The 19,408-nt window shown below is 42.7% G+C and overlaps 1 protein-coding gene across 1 annotated transcript in view; it reads right to left on the bottom strand.

Moving 5' to 3' along the window:
• Positions 1-572: 572 nt before the first annotated feature.
• LOC116857338 (multidrug and toxin extrusion protein 2) overlaps positions 573-19,408 on the bottom strand; it is a 63,849-nt gene continuing 45,013 nt past the window's right edge. Inside the window, exons 11-17 of the mRNA XM_032841323.1 lie at positions 18,237-18,345; positions 17,589-17,664; positions 9,803-9,872; positions 8,330-8,462; positions 2,965-3,059; positions 1,485-1,539; positions 573-733 (exon numbers count right to left, since the gene is read on the bottom strand). Of these exons, the coding sequence (XP_032697214.1) occupies positions 714-733; positions 1,485-1,539; positions 2,965-3,059; positions 8,330-8,462; positions 9,803-9,872; positions 17,589-17,664; positions 18,237-18,345 (558 nt within the window). The 3' untranslated portion in view covers positions 573-713. The remainder of the gene's footprint in view (positions 734-1,484; positions 1,540-2,964; positions 3,060-8,329; positions 8,463-9,802; positions 9,873-17,588; positions 17,665-18,236; positions 18,346-19,408) is intronic.

The following is a 19,408-nucleotide window of genomic DNA, read 5'->3' on the forward strand; positions in this document are numbered from 1 at the left end:
TAAATGTGTAAATGTAAATGTACAAAATGCTACTGAATTATACACTTTAACTGGTTAATTTTATGTTATGTGAATTTTAGCTCCAAAGTTTTCCTGAATGTTTCATTCTAGAGCTTCCTGTTCTAGATCATGGTTGCAGTATTTGGGGTTATCCCTTTGAGGATGTAAGTCTTCTTTACCCTATGAAGTCTTGGTTTCTTTTCAGTTGCCTTCTTGTATTACTGTTTTTTCACAGCTGTCTGGTCATCCTAGGCTTGTTCTCATTTCAGAGAAAGAGATGAAAAGCCAATGGGGACACTGGTCACTTGGTGGGCTTTGTGGAGGGGATCCCCAATATTAGGTTTTGTTTGTTTGTTTGTTTTTAGTATTTTCTATTTGGATTGCTCAAACTCCCCATAAAGGCTTTAAAACCCTGCTGGGAGAGGGCCGCATTTGGGGAGCTGAGCAGCAGAAGAAAACACAGATTGATTCTTTAATACAAAAGTTGCCACAAAAATGTATTTGAAGGCCCAAAACTAAAAGTTAGCATTTCGATAGCTTTTATAGCCTCAAATATCATTAGCATGCATTTTCAGTTTTAAGGTGTTTAATTTTATAAAAGCTTGTATGGCCATACCTGAGATAGAACTTGAACAGGCACTTAATACATACCCACTGGTAAGATTAAATACACTAACAGAGAAATACAAACAAAGCTGGTTCAGCAATCAGTTTTACACGGCAATGAACTTTCCTGAAAGAGGGAAGACATTCAACATAAGAGCACAGAACACATCCAGCAGGGACAATCAAATTTACAGATTTATAAGCCATGATAGAGTTAACGTCTGGGAGAAACTTAGAATTCCACCTCCGGTCTTGATCTCCACGAGGACAGTGCAGACTCTTGGGACAACTAAGACAACATGGAATGATTATGTCTAGTCTGTGGGCTGGTGCTAATTCTTCTATTTTAGCCACGGTCATTGAAGACCCTTACTAAAATGCCCGCTAAAAGAACAGCGACGGCGACAGCTAGAGCTATTCCACGATAGAAAATCAACTGGCTTCCTGTCAGGACATCCCCGATGGTTGACACGGCGTACTGGCTGCTTTCCTCTAGGACCATTAGTTGGAAGGTCTGGCTCTCGGGTGTGAGGACATCAGGCAGAACCACTCCGTCAGTTACTTCTTTCTCCAAGACGGGTAGATCTGATGGCAGAAGACAGTGGCGTATATACCCTTACGTACAGGGTTCAGTAAAGAGATACTATGGGAAGTTTCCTTAGGACACACTGTCGGCAATGACCATCAATTATTGCCTGGTATTATGTGAAATTACATTGAGAACATTTCACAGGAGAACCCACCGTTGATCTCCCAATTAGTAGGGCAGGGACAAGATTATTACGCAGGAGAGCAGGATCTCATAACTTATTAACTGTGGTTACACTAAGTTTCAGCCTCATGAGGCAGATCAAGGCCACTAGACTGTGCTCTGTTACCTGCTGGTGACGGTGTGGTCTCTTTGATCCCTTTAAGCCCAGCTCGGACCTGTGCCTGAAAACAAGCGTCAAAGAAGCCAATGAAGTGTACATCAAGTTGGGCGAGTATTCTCTTGTTAAAATTTCACCCGAGCTACCGATAGAACCTCTCCTAATGAGCTCTAACATCGGGGCGCCCGGGTGGCTTAGTCGGTTAAGTGTCTGCCCACGGCTCAGGGCATGATCCTGGGGTCCTGGGATCAAGTCCCCCATTGGCCTCCCTGCCCAGTGGGGAATCTGCTTCTCCCTCTGCCCCTCCCCCTGCTCCTCTCCTGCTCTGTCTCTCAGATAAATAAATAATCTTGAAAAAAAAAAAGAGCTCTAACATCTAGCACTGTCCTTTCTGGTCCTGAAAACATCAATGACCATAGAACGTGACCCCGGACAACCGCTATTCTCCCCAGTGCTCAGCTCACAATCATAATGTAAAAGGCAACTTGTGCCAGTAGTTGCAATTTTCATATTTTTCTTGCACTGCACATTTCGGTGTTCTTAAGCCCTGCTATACAAAATAAAGTCTAAAGATGAATGGCGTTATCATATAAAGGGCGGTTTATGGCCCAGCTCAATGTCCGGTACTACTTCCTCCTTCCATACGTCATGCTAAGGTAGGAAAGACACCATACATCAAACTAGGAAAACCAAAGGCATGTGAACCCGGGGGACAGGACACAAAATTGAAGCAGGGGCACTTTGTGCACTAAATTCAGCGCCTGTCTCCCTATCAGTAACACATCCCCTACCCCAACTTGTCATCCATCTCATCTTCACAGAATAAACACAGCTCACAAGTCACACCCAGAGAGGCCCATAGAGTCGCCATCCCGTTCCTATACCCGGAGGTTATGGCTCTTCCCCCAAGCATTCCTCACTGATCACAGATCCTCAGCACGCTGCCTTTTAGGAAAACGTGGACCAAAAGTGTTTCTAAGGAGAGGCCGAGGGGCGCCTGGGTGGCTCAGTGGGTTAAAGCCTCTGCCTTCAGCTCGGGTCATGATCTCAGGGTCCTGGGATCGAGACCTGCATCGGGCTCTCTGCTTGGTGGAGAGCCTGCTTCTTCCTCTCTCTCTGCCTGCCTCTCTGTCTCCTTGTGATCTCTCTCTGTGTCAAATTAAAAAAATAAAAATAAAAAAAAGAGGCCTAAACACAGAGAAGTCTGTATAATCAGGATAAAAATCCACTATTTTTATACTAAAACAGCAAAATATTTTCTAAGCTAATTCCTCATTTGTTGTTGAACCCTAGTGAGTAGATACTGAACTCATGGAACAAAGAAGAAAATGTGCTGAAACGAGCTGTCCTTCTGCCCCGAACTCACATTAGACACTTGCCATGAAATGAAGCAGTCATGCTGCCAATGGCCTCCTTAGCATTTGACCTTCAGGTTCCTCACAGAGCCACGGGACCGAGAAAGAGCCACCCTTCCAGAAGATGCTGTTACCTGCTCGGCAGTTCTCTTCCAGTTCGTCCTGCAGATGAGCACCAGATAGAAAAGGGCTTGAAAGAAAACACAGATGATCAATCCAGACCAGAGACCTACGGATACAGGATGAGAATCATGGCTTAGGTGTTCTTCTGTTATGTTCTGTCATCGTTCACATTCTTCCAAGATTACTATGTCTATAGAGTTAATACAACTTCAGCTAAAATAACTTCCTGGGGCGCCTGGGTGGCCCAGTGGGTTAAAGCCTCTGCCTTCAGCTCAGGTCATGATCTCAGGGTCCTGGCATCGAGCCCCACATCAGGCTCTCCACTCAGCGGGGAGCCTGCTTCCCCCTTTCTCTCTGCCTGCCTCTCTGCCTACTTGTGATCTCTCTCTCTCTGTCAAATAAATAAATAAACAAAATCTTAAAAAAAAAAATAACTACCTTAAAAATTTACAGAAGTATAGACCGGCACTAGACTCAAGTTTACACTGATCGATCAGCGGCAGTCACTCTGGCAATAAACAGTCAAAACAGCACAGAACTGTTTGCTGCTTATACACTGATTTAACAAATACGTACTGGCTTCTTTGTGGCAGGTCGGGTTTTGAGGGCTAGCAACACGGAGTGGGACAGGCTGGCGAGATCAGGGCCCTCCGGGAGCTTACACGCTACTGGGGAAGACAGACAACAGGCAAGGCTGCAAACGTGCTGGCTGGAAGGGTGAGAAGGGCTACAGAAGCCACTGAACAGAGCGCCGCAACAGTGACCCACAGCCCAGAGTCCCCGAGAAGGGCAGCAGCTCTCACCGTGGGGGCAGGGGGAGTGGCTGTGACAGCTCCAGGTCAGGCCCTGCCGGCAGAGGCAGGAGAGGCCCAGACCCAGGGGAAACCAACTGTCGTGTGGACAAGTTTACTGAGAATATAAATGGATCCTTTCAAAAAAAAGAAAAAAGATAAAACCAATGCCTATTCACCTATGAAACTATTTAAGCTAGTTAAATGTCCATTATATACCAAAATGGAGGTAAAATATCCACTCGTATGTCAACAGTTCCGCTACCAAGCTGGCTGCTTTGGTGAGAGATGGAATCTGGCAGAGATTGTCAATGAGTCCATTCATTCATTCATTCATTCCACGTCCGGCGCCCCACACTGGCAAAGGCACACGGACGCCAGTCTGCTGTGGTTCCTCATAATGAAACAAAACTGGAATTTAACCAAACTCCTCAGAATTAAACAAAACTTCTCTTCCGTTCAGAAGCAAGTGGACTGACATCCCTTTGAGGGGGTGATTCTATTCCTAGGAATCCATCCTGAGGAAAGAGTCAGGGAACTTAGTAATTCACACACCTAGGAGGCTCAGCACAATCCTATTTATAAAGAGAAGCAATTTATTTACTTACTTACTTACTTAATATTTTATTTATTTATTTGGCAGAGAGAGAGAGCACAAGCAGGGGGCTGCAGAGGAGGGAGAAGCAGGCTCCCCACTGAGCAGGGAGCCCCCCGGGGCAGGGGAGCCTGCTTCTCCCTCCCTCTCTGTAGCTCCCTCTGCTGTTCTCTCTGTCCCTCTCTGTCAAATAAATAAATAAAATCTTAAAAAATACATAAATAACAAGAAGCAACTTAAATGTCCACTGTCAGGGAAGCATTGAAGAAATGATACAAGGAAGTAGTGTAGAGGTACTAAAAACCATGTCTTTAACATGGAATGGGAGGAAATTATATAGTCAATATAACCCTACATCTGTGAATAATAGAAAAAACACTGGCATAAAATACATTGAATGCCTCTGCTGTTCTAGCTCAGCAGGGTAACTAAAGGTAATTTAATTTTCTGTGTGTTTTAAGCAATTCCCCAAATTTCCATACCATTAAAGTAAAATTTTAATAATTTAAAAGGACTTTTGAACAAATCTGAGCACCTACTAAGTACAACGGTAAAAAGCCTCTTAGTGAACAAAGAGAGGGAAATCTGCTTATTCTAAAGAAGCGTTAGGTTCTACTGAGAGAGAGGTTTTAGCATTTTGTTTTTTTTTTAAGTGAAGAAGAATTATTAAACCCTAGCAGCTTATTGAGGAGGACAGGGGCTCTCCCAATTTAGGTAAACAGTATTTCCCAGGGATTTAGGGCAGTGTTTGGTAGCACTACGAGACAGTAATAAACATTTGGCAGGTCTGTGTCCCAAACAGAGAATGATGAAGCCCAGCTTGACATTAATCAGCCACACAAAGGCCCCCAGGCATGAAAAGAGAGATGACATTGAAAACAGTTATTCTTTAGGCCACCAAGTAATGTTTCCTAAAAAGTCAAGATAAGAAACTAAGCACCTGTCTGTGTGGACAGAGGGAGGCTCTTATGACAGCTGCAAGATTAAAATTTCACAGAGAACTGGAGTAGATTCAAAATTTTTACATGGAAAAATGTACTGATTGGATGCAGAACTAAACCTATTTGACTACATTCTACGGCATTTAGTAAGTCCTCTAATCAGACTATTTTTTCACTAAAAAAATAAAATTCAGGGCACTTGGGTGGCTCAGTGGGTTAAGCCTCTGCCTTCAGTTTGGGTCATGATCCCAGGGTCCTGGGATCAAGTCCCACATCAGGCTCTCTGCTCAGCGGGGAGCCTGCTTCCTCCTCTCTCTCTCTCTCTGCCTGCCTCTCTGCCTACTTGTGATTTCTGTTTGTCAAATAAATAAATAAAATCTTAAAAAAAATGGTGTTGGGGAAACTGTATAGCCACATGAAAAAGAATGAAACTAAACCACTTTTTTATACCATACACACAAATTAACTTAAAATGGAGTACAGACCTAAATGTGAAACCCCCAAACCATAAAACTCCCAAAAGAAAACATAAGCAGTAATCTCTTAGACATATTTATGGATGTATCTCCTCAGGCAAGGAAAACAAAAACGAAAAACTATTGGGACTACACCAAAATAAAAAGCTTTCACACAGCACAGGAAACCATCAAAAAGCCAAAAAGGCAATCTACCTTTGGGAGATTGGGAGAAGATATTTGCAAATGATGTATCTGATGAGGGGTTAATACCCAAAATATATATAAAAAGAAGTCATATAACTCAACTCCAAAAAACAATCTGATTAAGAAATGGTCAGAGAACCTGAATCAACATTTTTTCCAAAGACTTACAGATGGCTAACAGACACGTGAAAATATCACTAACCAACAGGGAAATGCAAATCAAAGGTATCAGATATCACCTCACACAAGTCAGAGTGGCTAGTACAAGAAAGACAAGAATTAAAAAGTGTTTTCAAGGATATGAAGAAAAGAGAACCTTGAGGAACCTGGCTGGCTCAGTCAGTTAAGCACCTGCTTTTGGCTCAGGTTGTGATCCCAGGGTCCAGAATCAAGCCCCACATCAGGCTTCCTGCTCAGCGAGGTGCCTGCTTCTCCCTCTCCCTCTGCCCCTTCTCCTACTCATGTGCGCACTCTCTCTGTCGCAAATAAATAAATAAAAATCTTAAAAAAAAAAAAAAGGGAACCTCATACACTGTGGGTGGGAATGTGGATGTGTGTAGTCACTTAGGGAAATAGTATGAAGGTTCCTCAAAGAAATAAAAGGAGGGGCGCATGGGTGTCTCAGTGGGTTGAGCCTCTGCCTTGGGCCCAGGTTGTGATCTCAGGGTCCTGGGATCAAGCCCCGCATCGGGCTCTCTGCTCAGCGGGGAGCCTGCTCCCCCTCACCTCTCTCTCTGCCTGCTGCTCTGCCTACTCATGATCTCTCTCTCTCTCTGTCGAATAAATAAATAAGATCTTAAAAAAAAAGAAATAAAAGTAGAACTACCACATGATCCAACAATCCTGCTTCTGGATATTTACCCAAAGAAAATGAAAATACTATTTCAAAAAGATATAGATAGATAGATAGATAGATAGACAGATCGATAAATACATATACATCCATCCCTATATTTATTACAGCATTGTTGATAATAACCAAGATATGGAAGCAACCCAGTGTCCATCAATAGATGGATGGATAAGGAAAATATGGTCCATATATGCAACGGAAAATTATTCAGGCATTAAAAAGAATGAAATCTTGCCATTTGCAACAGCATGGATAGAGCTAGAGTAAATTAATGCAAAGCAAGATAAGTCAGTCAAAGACAAATACCATACGGTTTCACTCAAATGTGGAACTTAAGAAACAAAACAAAGGAGTAAAGGAAAAAAAAGAGAGACAAACTAAGAAAGAGACCCTTAACTATAAAGAACTAAGATGGGGGATATTGGAGGAAAAGAGGGAACTAGGTGATGGGGATTAAAGAGGACACTTATCTTGATAAAATAAAATAAAATGTAAAAAATTAGAAATAGAGAAAAATTATTTCTAATTACATATGACATGATCCTATATATAGAAAATCCTTAAAAAAATCCACACATTAAAAAATACTACAGCTAACAAATTCCATAAACTTAGATCAACACACAAAAATCAGCTGTGTTTTAATACGCCATAACAATCTGAAAAGGAAATTAAGAAAATAATTCTATTCACAATTGTATCCAAAAGAATAAAATATCTAGGAATAAATCTAACCAAGGAAATGGATAACATGGAAAATTACAAAACATTGACTGGAAGAAATTAAAGACCTAAATAAATGGAAAGACATTCTGTGTTCATGGATTGGAAGGCTTATTATTGTTAAGATTCCATTATTTTCTCCTAAGCAATGTACAGATTCAATCTAGGAAAAAATTCTAATTTTTTTGGTGTAAAAATGGAAAACCTGACCTTCAAGTTCATATGGAATTCCAAGAATCCTCAAATAGCCAAAACAAAATTTAAAAAGAATAAAGCTGGAAGGCTTACACTCCCTGATCTCAAAAATTACTCTGCAGCTACAGTAATCAAAACAGAGTGGTGCTGGTACAAGCCAGACATAGACACTAGTGGAATAGAAGAGAGAGTCCAGAAATAAGCTCATACATCTATGGCCAACTAATATTCAACAAGTGTGCCAAGATCATTCAGTGGGGAAAGAATGTTTTTCAATAAATGGTGTTCGCTTCACCTAGGTAATTCATCACGTTTCAGGTCTGAGGCTAAAGCAGGACTACCTTAGGCATGCCCATTCTGGTAACTCTGTCCTCCAACCCATGATAGGTGCTCACAGGGCCAAGGTCTTCTCTCCTGCCGTACTGAACCCAAATGGAATTACTGGGTAATTAATTAATCCTGAACTCATCCTGAGGGCACAGATCATGTCTACTTTGTTCGAGACTGCATTTCCAGTGTTGTACACAGGAAAATAATGCTGCTTTGTATCTCAAGCAGTTTTTCTTAATAAGACAGATGAGACTTGAGGTTGATCACCGAAGAATCAAAAACATACCTATTATCCCAAGTTTAGCAGCAAACATCAAAGATACTCCAATGGGAAAACCGAAAACATAATAACCAACGGCATTCAAGATAGCACCGATCTTTTGTTTCCCTGTACCTCGAAGGACTCCCCCGCAGGTGCCCTAAAGAGAGGAATACCAAAACCAACACTGCAATCATTTCCCTGTAATCACATCAAGTTTGGAATACTATGTTAACATATCACAATTTTGGATATGGTCAAACAGCTCCATCTCAAAACGAGAATTGAACATTATGTAAGAGATAGAGAAAAAGGTTACGCTTTTGAGGTTATGTTAACAACAATATACTACAGCAACTTTCATTAGAAACCCATCAGGTAATGTTATTTAAATCTCTATTTTAAAATATTCTGTGGCGCGCCTGGGTGGCTCATTTGGTTAAACACCGGACTCTTATTTAGGATCAGGTCATGATCGCAGGGTTGTGGGATCGAGCCCTGCATCAGACTCCACCCTCAGCATGGAGTCCGCTTAAGTTTCTCTCTCCCTCTATCCTTCCCCACCAAATAAACAAATAATTTTTTTAAAAGATCTTAATTTATTTCAGAGAGAGAAAGAGGGCACAAGCAGGGGAGATAGGCCGAGGGAGAGGGAGAAGCAGACTCCCCACTGAGCAGGGAGCCTGAAGTGGGGCTCCATCCCAGGACCATAGGATCATGACCTGAGCCAAAGGCAGAAGTTTAACCAGCTGAGACACCCAGGCACCCCATGAATAAACCTTTTTTTTTTTTTAAAAAGCATATGTTAAAAAATGTAGAGGTTCACTGATGGATATCTCAGCAGAAACCAGTCTGATATCATGGCGGAAAAATATTAATGTGACCATGCGCTTAAAAAATGCCCAGAACCAGAGTGGTGATGATTGTCCTGCTCTCTTCCACATTATTCTTAACACAGCCAGTGCTCAACATGAGTACCACATCTTCAGAGGGATGTGAACAAACAGAGGAAATCCCCTGGGGGGAAAAGCAAGATGGCAAATGTACCTAGAAATCATCTCATAAGGGCTAATTGCTGAAATTGAGAGTAAGCCTCAAGGCATCATTCTGGGGTACAGAAGCAGGGTCTTCAAATACCTACATATCTCTAGCAAATCAGCCTAGGGAAGGACTTTTTAGTGGTCAGAATGAACCCAAAGGTGGCCTGGCCTGCCTTGGCCAATACAGCAGAATCACCTTGGCCAATACAGCAGAATCAGATGACTCGGATGTCACACGTGCATTTAGCCCCCCAGATAAAGAAGAGGTTGGGTAACTCTGGTTTCTTCTACCTTGGGATGCTATGCTAGGGTACCCTGTCTTTCCCACAAATGGCTAAGAACGCCTGAAGCAAGAGGTCTCTCTTCTCAAAGATGACATCATAGATGTTTAATTCAGAAGTTAGAAACACAAAACACATTTTGCCTTGTGTATTAGAGTTAAATCACTCCAAGTACTCACTGCGAGTGCATCAAATAGATGAAAGGGAGCGAAAATCGGCATCACTTGGCTCACAAGGTAAATAATCTCTCTGTTGGAAGAAAAGAAAGTAGTCAGTGACCCAAAGATCACACATAAGCAGAATACTAATTAACTACGGAGCTGACGAACCTAACAAATTAATCAGGTAATTCAGTGAAAACACTACTTTTCTATTGGACAAAACGAGTACACAATAAAGCTTCACTAACATGTTTTATGAGTTAGAATTTAGGGTAAAAGGGACAAGGTCTAGGCTGCTGCTACAGAGGATAATTGTTAAAGTTGTTTATGAGTGTAAAAACGTGCAGGTTGGAAAAAAAGGTTTCAGCCTGTGTATAGTAATCTTCCTCTGTGAATGGGAGTCTTCCTCAAAACTGTAGAGTGGAAAGTCAGTGTTCATATAGGAAACATGTGCCTCCTCATGGGTCCTCTGAAGTCTGATTATGGTGGGAGATTGGCTTGGGGAGGGACTACAGGGGGGTGGTGCTGGGATTTTGGAGAGAGACATAGCAGAGTTGGAGGTGACTAAGATCGAGCACAATGGGACCAATGTGGTTGCGATACATGAGACAGGCTATCGTGCTCTCCTGCTTCCCTACCATTCACCCTAAATGGGAAGACTGGAGGTCAACAGATACCATCACTAGGGCCTGCGGTCTGACCTCTCACCAGGAGCAACCTCTTCAGAATAGATCCATAGGACTACAAAGTGACCTCCTGTATATATGATCTCTACTAATCAAAATGACAATGTGGTCTTTCATTCAAACACAGGCATTAACCCAGTGTTCACCAGACACTGAAGAAAATCCACAACACAAAAAAAAGGAAAGACCAAAATGAGGGTTCAGAATAGCTGATACGAAGAGCTGACATTTCTTTTTTTATTTTATTTTACTTATTTGATAGAGAAATCACAAGTAGGCAGAGAGGCAGGCAGAGAGAGAGGGGGAATCAGGTTCCCCGCTGAGCAGAGAGCCTGATGCAGGGCTCGATCCCAGAACCCTGAGATCATGACCTGAGCTGAAGGCAGAGGCTTAACCCACTGAGCTACCCAGGTGCCCCAAGAGCTGACATTTCTTTAAGCAAACAGAACGCATGGAAAAAAGGAGCAAATGGGGAAAAAATGCAATGAGAAAGATGAACACTAAAAGAAAATATTCTATTTAAGGACCAGATAATGAAATAGACATGGATAAACCCTAAATTTCAATTTCAAAGATAAAGCTGAGGAAACATGCCAAAACAAAGAGATAGAAAACAAGAGAAAAGAGGCAATTCAGATTAATCCATAAGTTCTACCATTTATAGAAATTTCCCAGAACTAAAGAAAAATCCAGTACTTCAGACTGAAAGTCTGTAAAGTCCATGCTGAATAAAAGAAAAACGATTCACCTATACCTAAGCACATCCAAGGAGAAAAAGACTATCTGAGAGATTTCCAGAAAAAAAAAAAAATCCTCCTTCAAAAGAGTAAGAGTCAGATAAGTACAAAAAGTCTATGACATCATGGTAGATGGTGAAGTAGGAAGCTCCAAGAATCACTCCTTTTACCAAAACAATTCTTGGAACTGGCAAGAAATACCAAAACCAACCATTTTCAGAACTCTGGAGTCTAGCTGAAAACTTGCAGCAAGAATGCCTGATGAACAAAGAGCCTAGTAAATATCCATGAATTTTGGTGTTTTGCGAGTAGCTACCATTTCCCAGCCCCTGGTCCCGTAACAGGCAGCTGTAGGGATGGCTCCCTGCATTCCTGATGGGGACAGTTGGTGGCATGTTGGACAATAAGGATCTTTTCCTCCAAAAATCAGAGTTGCGTGTTCTGCACTCCTTTGCAGTCCACTATGGAACTGGCAGAGAGGCTGGTCACCATCTCAGCGCCTCTGGGCTGAAGTGGCTTCCCACGCAGTGTCTGTCAAATCATTTAGAGAGACAGAACTTCTAAAACATATTTCTTTTCTCATCGGATCAAGACATTTAAGGAAATCGGTCAGGCCATTGGATGACCAAGGCGATAAGAGACACCACACATGAGAGGGAAAACAGTCTTTGTAAAAAGTGGTTTGGAAAATCACTATACAAATGGACAACTGCAGAACAGCAATGAGAACAAGCAAGAACAGCAATGCCTAAGGAAAGAGGAGAACCTGATTTCCAGAATTATCTCATTATAATATTCAAAATATAATTTCAACAAAAGTATAACAAACATACAAAAGAGGGGCCCATTCACAGGTAAAAGATAAATTGTCAAAAAATGACAAATATTGTCAGAATCAATTTTTTCAGAACTCTGGAAATTAACCAAAGGCTTTCAGTGACCTGGGAAGTGCTTCTTCAAAAATAGTTGATGAATCTAGGCAAGAACGATGAGCTTTGTGATGTTTTAACCCACCTTAGTACCATCCCCTGTTGCCAGCTCAGCTGTAAGCTTGAAAAATAACAGCCCATATTTCCAAGACTGGAGGAGGAAGAATGAGTTGAACTTTGTCAAAGCTTCATTCCCAATGAACAGCTGTTTCACAGATAGACCAACCTGTCTGGTTGTTCTTTAGAAGATCCTACTTGAAAGCCTCTTTCAGTTGACTCAAACTCGCCCAGTGCTAATGCTGATCTCTGAGAGATGTTTGTCAAAAGTCTCTCCAGGTAAATGTTTTAGCTGCTGCTGCCTGAAGCAACAGTTAAGAGCTGGCACAAACAATAGACTAACCAACAAGCTTGGTAGGAAAGTCTGGGCAATGAGATAGCAGCAGTGGCTTTGAAAGCTCTGATATATTCCTGGGAATCTAGAAGGTCAGAAGCATGCATATGATTGTGCACATGCTCAAGAAAGACCAGATAAGGCCAAGGCTCTTGCCTCTGGCTGAGCTTGAGGCTGTGCACAAGCAGGAAATGAGGGGTTAAGGCCAAGTTGTACTGGCCTGTCTGAGTGTTGGAGATATGCCCTGACCCATGCACAGAGGACCCCTCAGCAAAGAGTAGGCCATGTCTGGGCTGTAAGTATCTAAGGAGATCTTTGTCCAATAATTAGCTGATCATAACGGCAACAGACTTTAATGGCCACACTTGCTTGACCAAAAACACAGACTTTACCAAACTAGTTCATAAGTCACTAAGCAAAAAACAGCAAATAGCAAAAACAAAAAACCTTGGGGAAGGAGAGGTCTGGTTTCCAGAACTGCCACATTATAATATAAGAAGTGTCAAGTTTTCAATGAAAACGTGAGTAATGTAAAGGAATAAGAAAGTAGGGCCAATATACAGAGGGGGGAAAAAAGCAATTAATAAAACTTGTCTCTGAGGAAGCCCAGGCTTTGAATTCACTTAAAAAACCCCTTAAATCAGCAAATTTTAAATATTTTCATGGAGTTTTAAACAACTGTATTTAAAGAACTAAAGGAAAGCATGAGAATGATATCTCATCTAGTAGATACCATCAATGAAGAGATAGACATTAAAGAGAAACATTAAAAACCATGGAGTTGAAAAGTACAAAAACTTATGGGGCGCCTGGGTGGCTCAGTTGGTTGGGTGACTGCTTTCGGTTCGGGTCACGATCCTGGAGTCCTGGGATCGAGTCCCGCATCGGGATCCCTGCTCTGCGGGGAGTCTGCTTCTCCTGCTGACCTCTCTCTTCTCATGCTCTCTCTCAAATAAATAAATAAATAATCTTTAAAAAAAAAAAAGCAAAGTACAAAAACTTAAATGAAAAATTCAGTAGAGAGCCTCAACAGTAGATCTGAGCTAGCAGAAGGAAGAATCAGTGAACTGAAGATAGGATCATCGAGATTATTCTGTCTGAAGAACAGACAGACAAATAAATGAAGAAAAATGAACAGAGATGCAGAGACCCATTGGAACACCAAGTGTACCAACACACACACGTGATGGTAGTTCCAGAAGGTGAGGAGAGAAAAAGGAGCAGAAAAAAAATTTTTTTGAAAACAGAATAGCTGAAAACTTTGATGAAAGATATGAATCTACACATCAAGAAACTCAACAAAACACCAAACAGGATAAACTCAAAGTAAAGGCAAGGTCATTGGCTGAGAGTGACAGCCAAGGGTGGTAAGGAGGGATCAACTGTTTGAGGAGTGTAGACAATGTCTACTATGGACTGCAGGGATGGACAGTGAAATGATCAAAGAAATGCATGATAGACAGTACTGAGGGTCTACTTGTGGTTGGTGGTCTTAAGTTTTTAGTGGAACTGATGCACCCCCTTGTGTGACTTTTCCAAAATGATCAGTTACTGCTACAGAAAATTTGCAACTGGATTCTTCCAGGGTGGGGGTTCTGCCATATAGAAGGGTCAAAGGAATTTAGATTACTAGCAAGAGAGTTACTAAAGTAATGGCATCTAAGTTATCTAAGTAGAGAAGTAAAGGTAGGAAGGTCGTGATGGATTGAAAATAAATGCAAGGTCAAAGGTGTCTACACACTGGAGGGCCCACACATTTGACGAACCCTCTTAAAAGCAGGCTGGAAGGACTGGGGTTGTAACCAATTGCAGGACTGGAGATGGGACAGTTCTATGTAATGACAAAGTCCAAAGTATGCCCATGGAAGAGTATGACTAGAGTAGGGCAGAGAAGGTTACTGAGGTGAGGACTAGGGCATTAGAGTGAGGGTCGGACAATGATGGCTCATCCACGTGGATGCTAAGTTCACCCACAATGCTGGCAGGACTTCGGGCTAAAGAGGAAGACTATAATGAAGATGCCAGAGTTTTAGGTAAAAGAGGAGAAAATGGAAATATAAAAGTATATATCACATGTTCAGATCCCAGAAGCTGAAAAAGATGGGAAACACTGTCACTGACAGAACTGGGAACCAAAAATGCCATGATGAGTCAAAAAATAATAACGATCAATAGGGACAAATGTAGGACGCTGCACTTGGGCCCAAGACGACAACCACATGAAGGGTGGGTGGGGATGTTGGGGCTGATCAGGGGCACACTGGCAATCAGCTCAACACAGTGTAATGTAGCCACCAAAAACTCAATACTTCTCTAGCAGTCATTCAGGTAGAATGAGGTAGAATGAGATAGAATGGAAAAAGTTCTGCTCTAAATTGGTGGTGACCAAGATCACTGTCTTCAGGTGTGTGTGAATTCAAGATGACAGGACTCAAAATAACATTCCACAAGAAATGGCTGAAGGAATTACACATGTCTACCATGGAGAAGACTGCAGGTCATGAAAGCCTCCTTCAAACAGCTGTAGGGCCATTAACTCGGAGATAGACTTAGATTCTCACAAACAGAGAACTGGAGTAACTGGTGACAGTTAACAGTGGGGAAGGCTAAGTTTCAGCTCAAAATAAGAAGGGTGTCCCGAGAACCAAAGCTGCCTTAGGAGACAGCAAGTTCCTTGTTGCTGAAGTTATAAAAATGTAAGCCGGACCACTTGGTGAAGATCTTTTGTTGGAATCCCAATGTCAGGTGGGTGATTGTATCAAATAGCCTTTTAGATGCCTTTAATCCTAAAATGTACTAAATTTGGAAAGTTTTTTGTCATTATTTCTTCCAGTGTTTTTTTCAGTCCCCAGTTGTCTCTCCTCTGCTTTGAGAACTCTAGTTATATTTAGGTCATTTATGGCTCACTGATGCTCCATTAGTGTTTTTCTAGACTTTCTTCTCTCCCCATTTCATGGAGGATATGTGCTATCCCTCTATCTTCAAGTTCACTTCTCTTCTACAGTGTCCGCTTTGCTCCTCCAATCTATTTTTGTCTCATTTTTTTCCCAGCTCTGTAAATTCAACTTGTTTTAAAAATCCTTGATGACTTACGTTAACATGCTCATGTTTTCCTCCAACTTCTTGAAAATACAAAACAGGGTTATAAGAACTTTTAGTATCCCTGGGCACTAACTGTATCTATCACCCATTTCATCCCTGGGTCGGTTTCCTTGATTGGTGTGTCTTCTCATTAAGGATTTCGGTTTCTTGCTTTTTTGTACGCCTCATCACTTTTGACTGGATACAGACGCTTTGTAAGTTTGAGTTTCTTGGGTACAACCTAGTCTTGTACTAGTTTAGATACTCCTGAGGTGTGATGCAGTTAAGTTCTGGGATGCAGTTAAATTTCTTGGGAGATAGTTTGATCCCGTAAGGTTTGCCTTTAAGTTTAGTTGGGTGCACCAGGCCAGCCTCCCTCCTAGGGCTAATTCTCCTCCACTGTCAAGGCAAGATCCATATGAGAACCCCACCAGCTGTCCCATGCGTGATGAGGTTTGTTTGCTCTGGCTGGTGGGAGCACAAATTCTTCGCGGCCCTTCATGAGTCGCAGGGGTTGTTTTGCCTTCGATGTTCAGGAGATTTTCTCTTAGCCTCAGTCACAACCTCACGCGCGTGCGCAGCTCAGCGATTAGCTGAAGACACAAGGGAGACCCGCTGTAGTTCTCCACAGCTCTCTCTGGGAGCTCTCTCCCCTCTGGCGCTCTGCTCTGTGAACTCTAGTCACGTGGCCTCTCCAAACTCGTACTCTGTTCCTTCAGCCCGGGAGATGGAGGGGCTTTGCCAGGTCCCCTCCCCATCGGGGCTGTGGCCTGGAAATTCCCTTGGGGTAAGCTGGAGCAGTCACAGGGTTCTCTTTGTTTCTTCCCTCAGGAATTACTATTCTGCGCTGCCTGTTGCCCAACGTCTGAGAACCATTTGAAAATATATAGACTCTGCCCAGTTTTTTAGTTATTTAAAGCAGGAGAGTGACCCCAGTCCCTACTATTCTACCTGACCGTCTCCTCAGTCCTAAGATTTTTTTTAAGATTTTATTTATTTATTTGACAGAAAAAGAGAGATCACAAGCAGGCAGAGAGGCAGACAGAAAGAGATAGGGAAGCAGGCTACCTGCCAAGCAGAGAGCCCGATGTGGGGCTCGATCCCAGGACCCTGAGACCATGACCCGAGCCAAAGGCAGAGGCTTAACCCACTGAGCCACCCAGGTGCCCCAGTCCTAAAATTTTATAAGAATATTTCAGGGAACCTGGGTGGCTCAGTTGGTTAAATGTCTGCCTTCTGCTCAGGTCATGATCCCAGGGTCCTGGGATCAAGTCCCACATCAGGCTCCCTGCTCATTTTCTCCCTCTGTCCCTGCCCTCCTCTCTGCCTGTGCTCTCTCTCACATAAATAAATAAAATCTTTAAAAGTTAAATAAAACAAACCAACAAAATGAAAATAAGAGAGCACACTGGGAAGGAGTAAAACTGAATTTCTTCAGAGGACTAATCTGAGGCAACCAGTGCAAATTACTGAAGCCTTATCATACAGAGGATCCAGTTGATTCAAACGACCCTTCATTATATCAAAATAATTGTGCAAACATATCATTACAGAAAATACAGTAAAACTCAACCTAAGATTGAGTTAGTGATCTATGCAAATTCTGCCTTTTGGATTCAGGCGTACATGGTATCTGTGTGCTCTGCCCTGGGGCGGGGGTGCGCTTCCGGGGATGAAGACACCCCATGTGCTTTTTCTGGGTGTCTCTGAGCCAAACCAGCACTGAACACAAGAGAAACCCCACTCAGGCTCGATAACTGAAGAAACAGGGTCTTGGAGGAATGGGGAGTGGTTACCATGGGCTTCCTTCACCCAGATTCATCCAAATTTAGTAATTGTGGTTCTCATTCTGGGCTATACTGCGGATTTTCCTGTTGAGGGAAAACAGTACTTACCTCTTAGAACCAGGAAAGTACACTGGGGAAAAAAAAGCAAGCAAGCATAAAACAGAAAACATTTCTCGAGAAGACAAGTACACACCTGTCACTGGTAAATATGTAGGCAACCACATCCTTCAAAGCTGCGAGTAAAATGCCCACCACGAGTGCGCAAACGCCTGGAAGATAAAGAAGAAGCAACCAGAAGTGAAAATTCCCCCGAGGGTAATAAATCCTAGAGCTGGACCCTCAGGAGATGGTTGTGTCAAGGATTTAGGAAATGTGATAGTTTGAAGTGATTCTTCTTCCTGTCTGTGAAAAGAGCCAAGGTGGTCAGACGACTCTGACTGCTTTTTCGAAGGCAGATTCACAGGAAAGATGTCAGTAAGAGGCCAGGCCAACCAGAATCTTCTCTAACTGGTCAGATGCCACAACGTTAAAGCTGCTAGAGGAGGCCAGGATCCAGGAACACAGAGAAGCGGTCACCCAGACTTTGGTCAGAAAACAAGCCTGCCGGTGATAACAACTGGAAAATTCTTCAGCGGTACCAAGCGTAACATTATGTCGTTGATACCAAAGGACAGGAAATCATAAGGAGAACTTTCATTTAACTGGGTAAACTTGAAAGAGCTTGAGGAATACTTCAGTTGAGTTTATACGGGTAAATCAATCCCCAAGAGAAGTTCTGATGTGTGTGTGTTAACCGACAACACCCAGGAGGGCGCTGGAAGGAGGCGGTGCTTGGACTCACCAGCGCAGAGGACAACGGTGACGCTGGAGTGCCGGGCCTGCTCAGCATTCCCCGCGCCCAGGGCATTGCCCACGCGGACACTGGCTGCCACACCAAAGCCAAGGGGCAGCTGAGAAGACACAATCACAAATCATAAGAGGTCAGGGGGCCTGAGACTTAGAATATTAGGGCCCCGGAGTCCAACCGCACGGGAACCCAAGAAAGAGAGTAATCTGTGTTCTAGAACTGGTTCTATTACATCCAAGCCCTGGGAGCATAACCAAACTGCCCAGTGCCCCTCACACCCAACCTCTTCTTGCTGGAACAATCTAGTCGCTCCCCCAACCGCCCCCTGGATCAAGTCCACCAGGGCAGAATCCCTTAATGAAGCAGGACTTGAGGGCTGAACACATACCATCGAGACTCAATTCAATCTAGCTACATTCAACAAGAGAAGACTTAATGTAGTACAAATAGATAATCTGTAAAAATCGAAGGAACCCTGTGAAAAAGCACTTAGAACAAGGCCTGGAACACTGTAGGAACTGATCAACGCTGACAGACTCAGACTCCGTGAGTCCATCACATCCAACAGCCCAAACAGCTAATTATCTGGGACACTGACCGATGTCCCTTCAAAATACCAAAATTTTATTTTCCATCAATCATAATGGAAATCTGAAGCTATAAGCTTCCTTGCTTCTTGAACAGAGCATTATTCAACCTTCAGGGTCATCCTTTTGACTTCGTATTATTACTCTGTAACACAGTGTTGCCCTCAGGAGCTGTTTAGGTAGTGTTGGTTGTATAGAAAACGGGTTTTAACTGTCATGTCTGCTGAAAATTTAGGCATCAGATTTAACCTCTCATTCCCACTAGAAACAGCATCCTCCCAGCAACCTGTAAGTTATTGTCACTGTTTGGAGAAGCCAGCTTGAATTGGTAAAAACAAAACAAAACAAAACAAAAAAACCCACAAACATTATAAGACTTGCATGTCAGAGTATGCCTAATGTCCTCCGGTTCAAGATGAGTGACTGTCTTGCGTCCTTAACTCTCTTGCCTCCCCAGTACTATTAAAATACCAGTAAAGGGGCACCTGGGTGGCTCAGTGGGTTAAAGCCTCTGCCTTTGGCTCAGGTCATGATCTCAGGGTCCTGGGATCGAGCCCTGCATTGGGCTCTCTGCTCAGC

The sequence above is a fragment of the Lontra canadensis genome, unplaced genomic scaffold (assembly GCF_010015895.1).
Source record: "Lontra canadensis isolate GAN:19392208 unplaced genomic scaffold, GSC_riverotter_1.0 scaffold122, whole genome shotgun sequence".
Classification (NCBI taxonomy): domain Eukaryota; kingdom Metazoa; phylum Chordata; class Mammalia; order Carnivora; family Mustelidae; genus Lontra; species Lontra canadensis.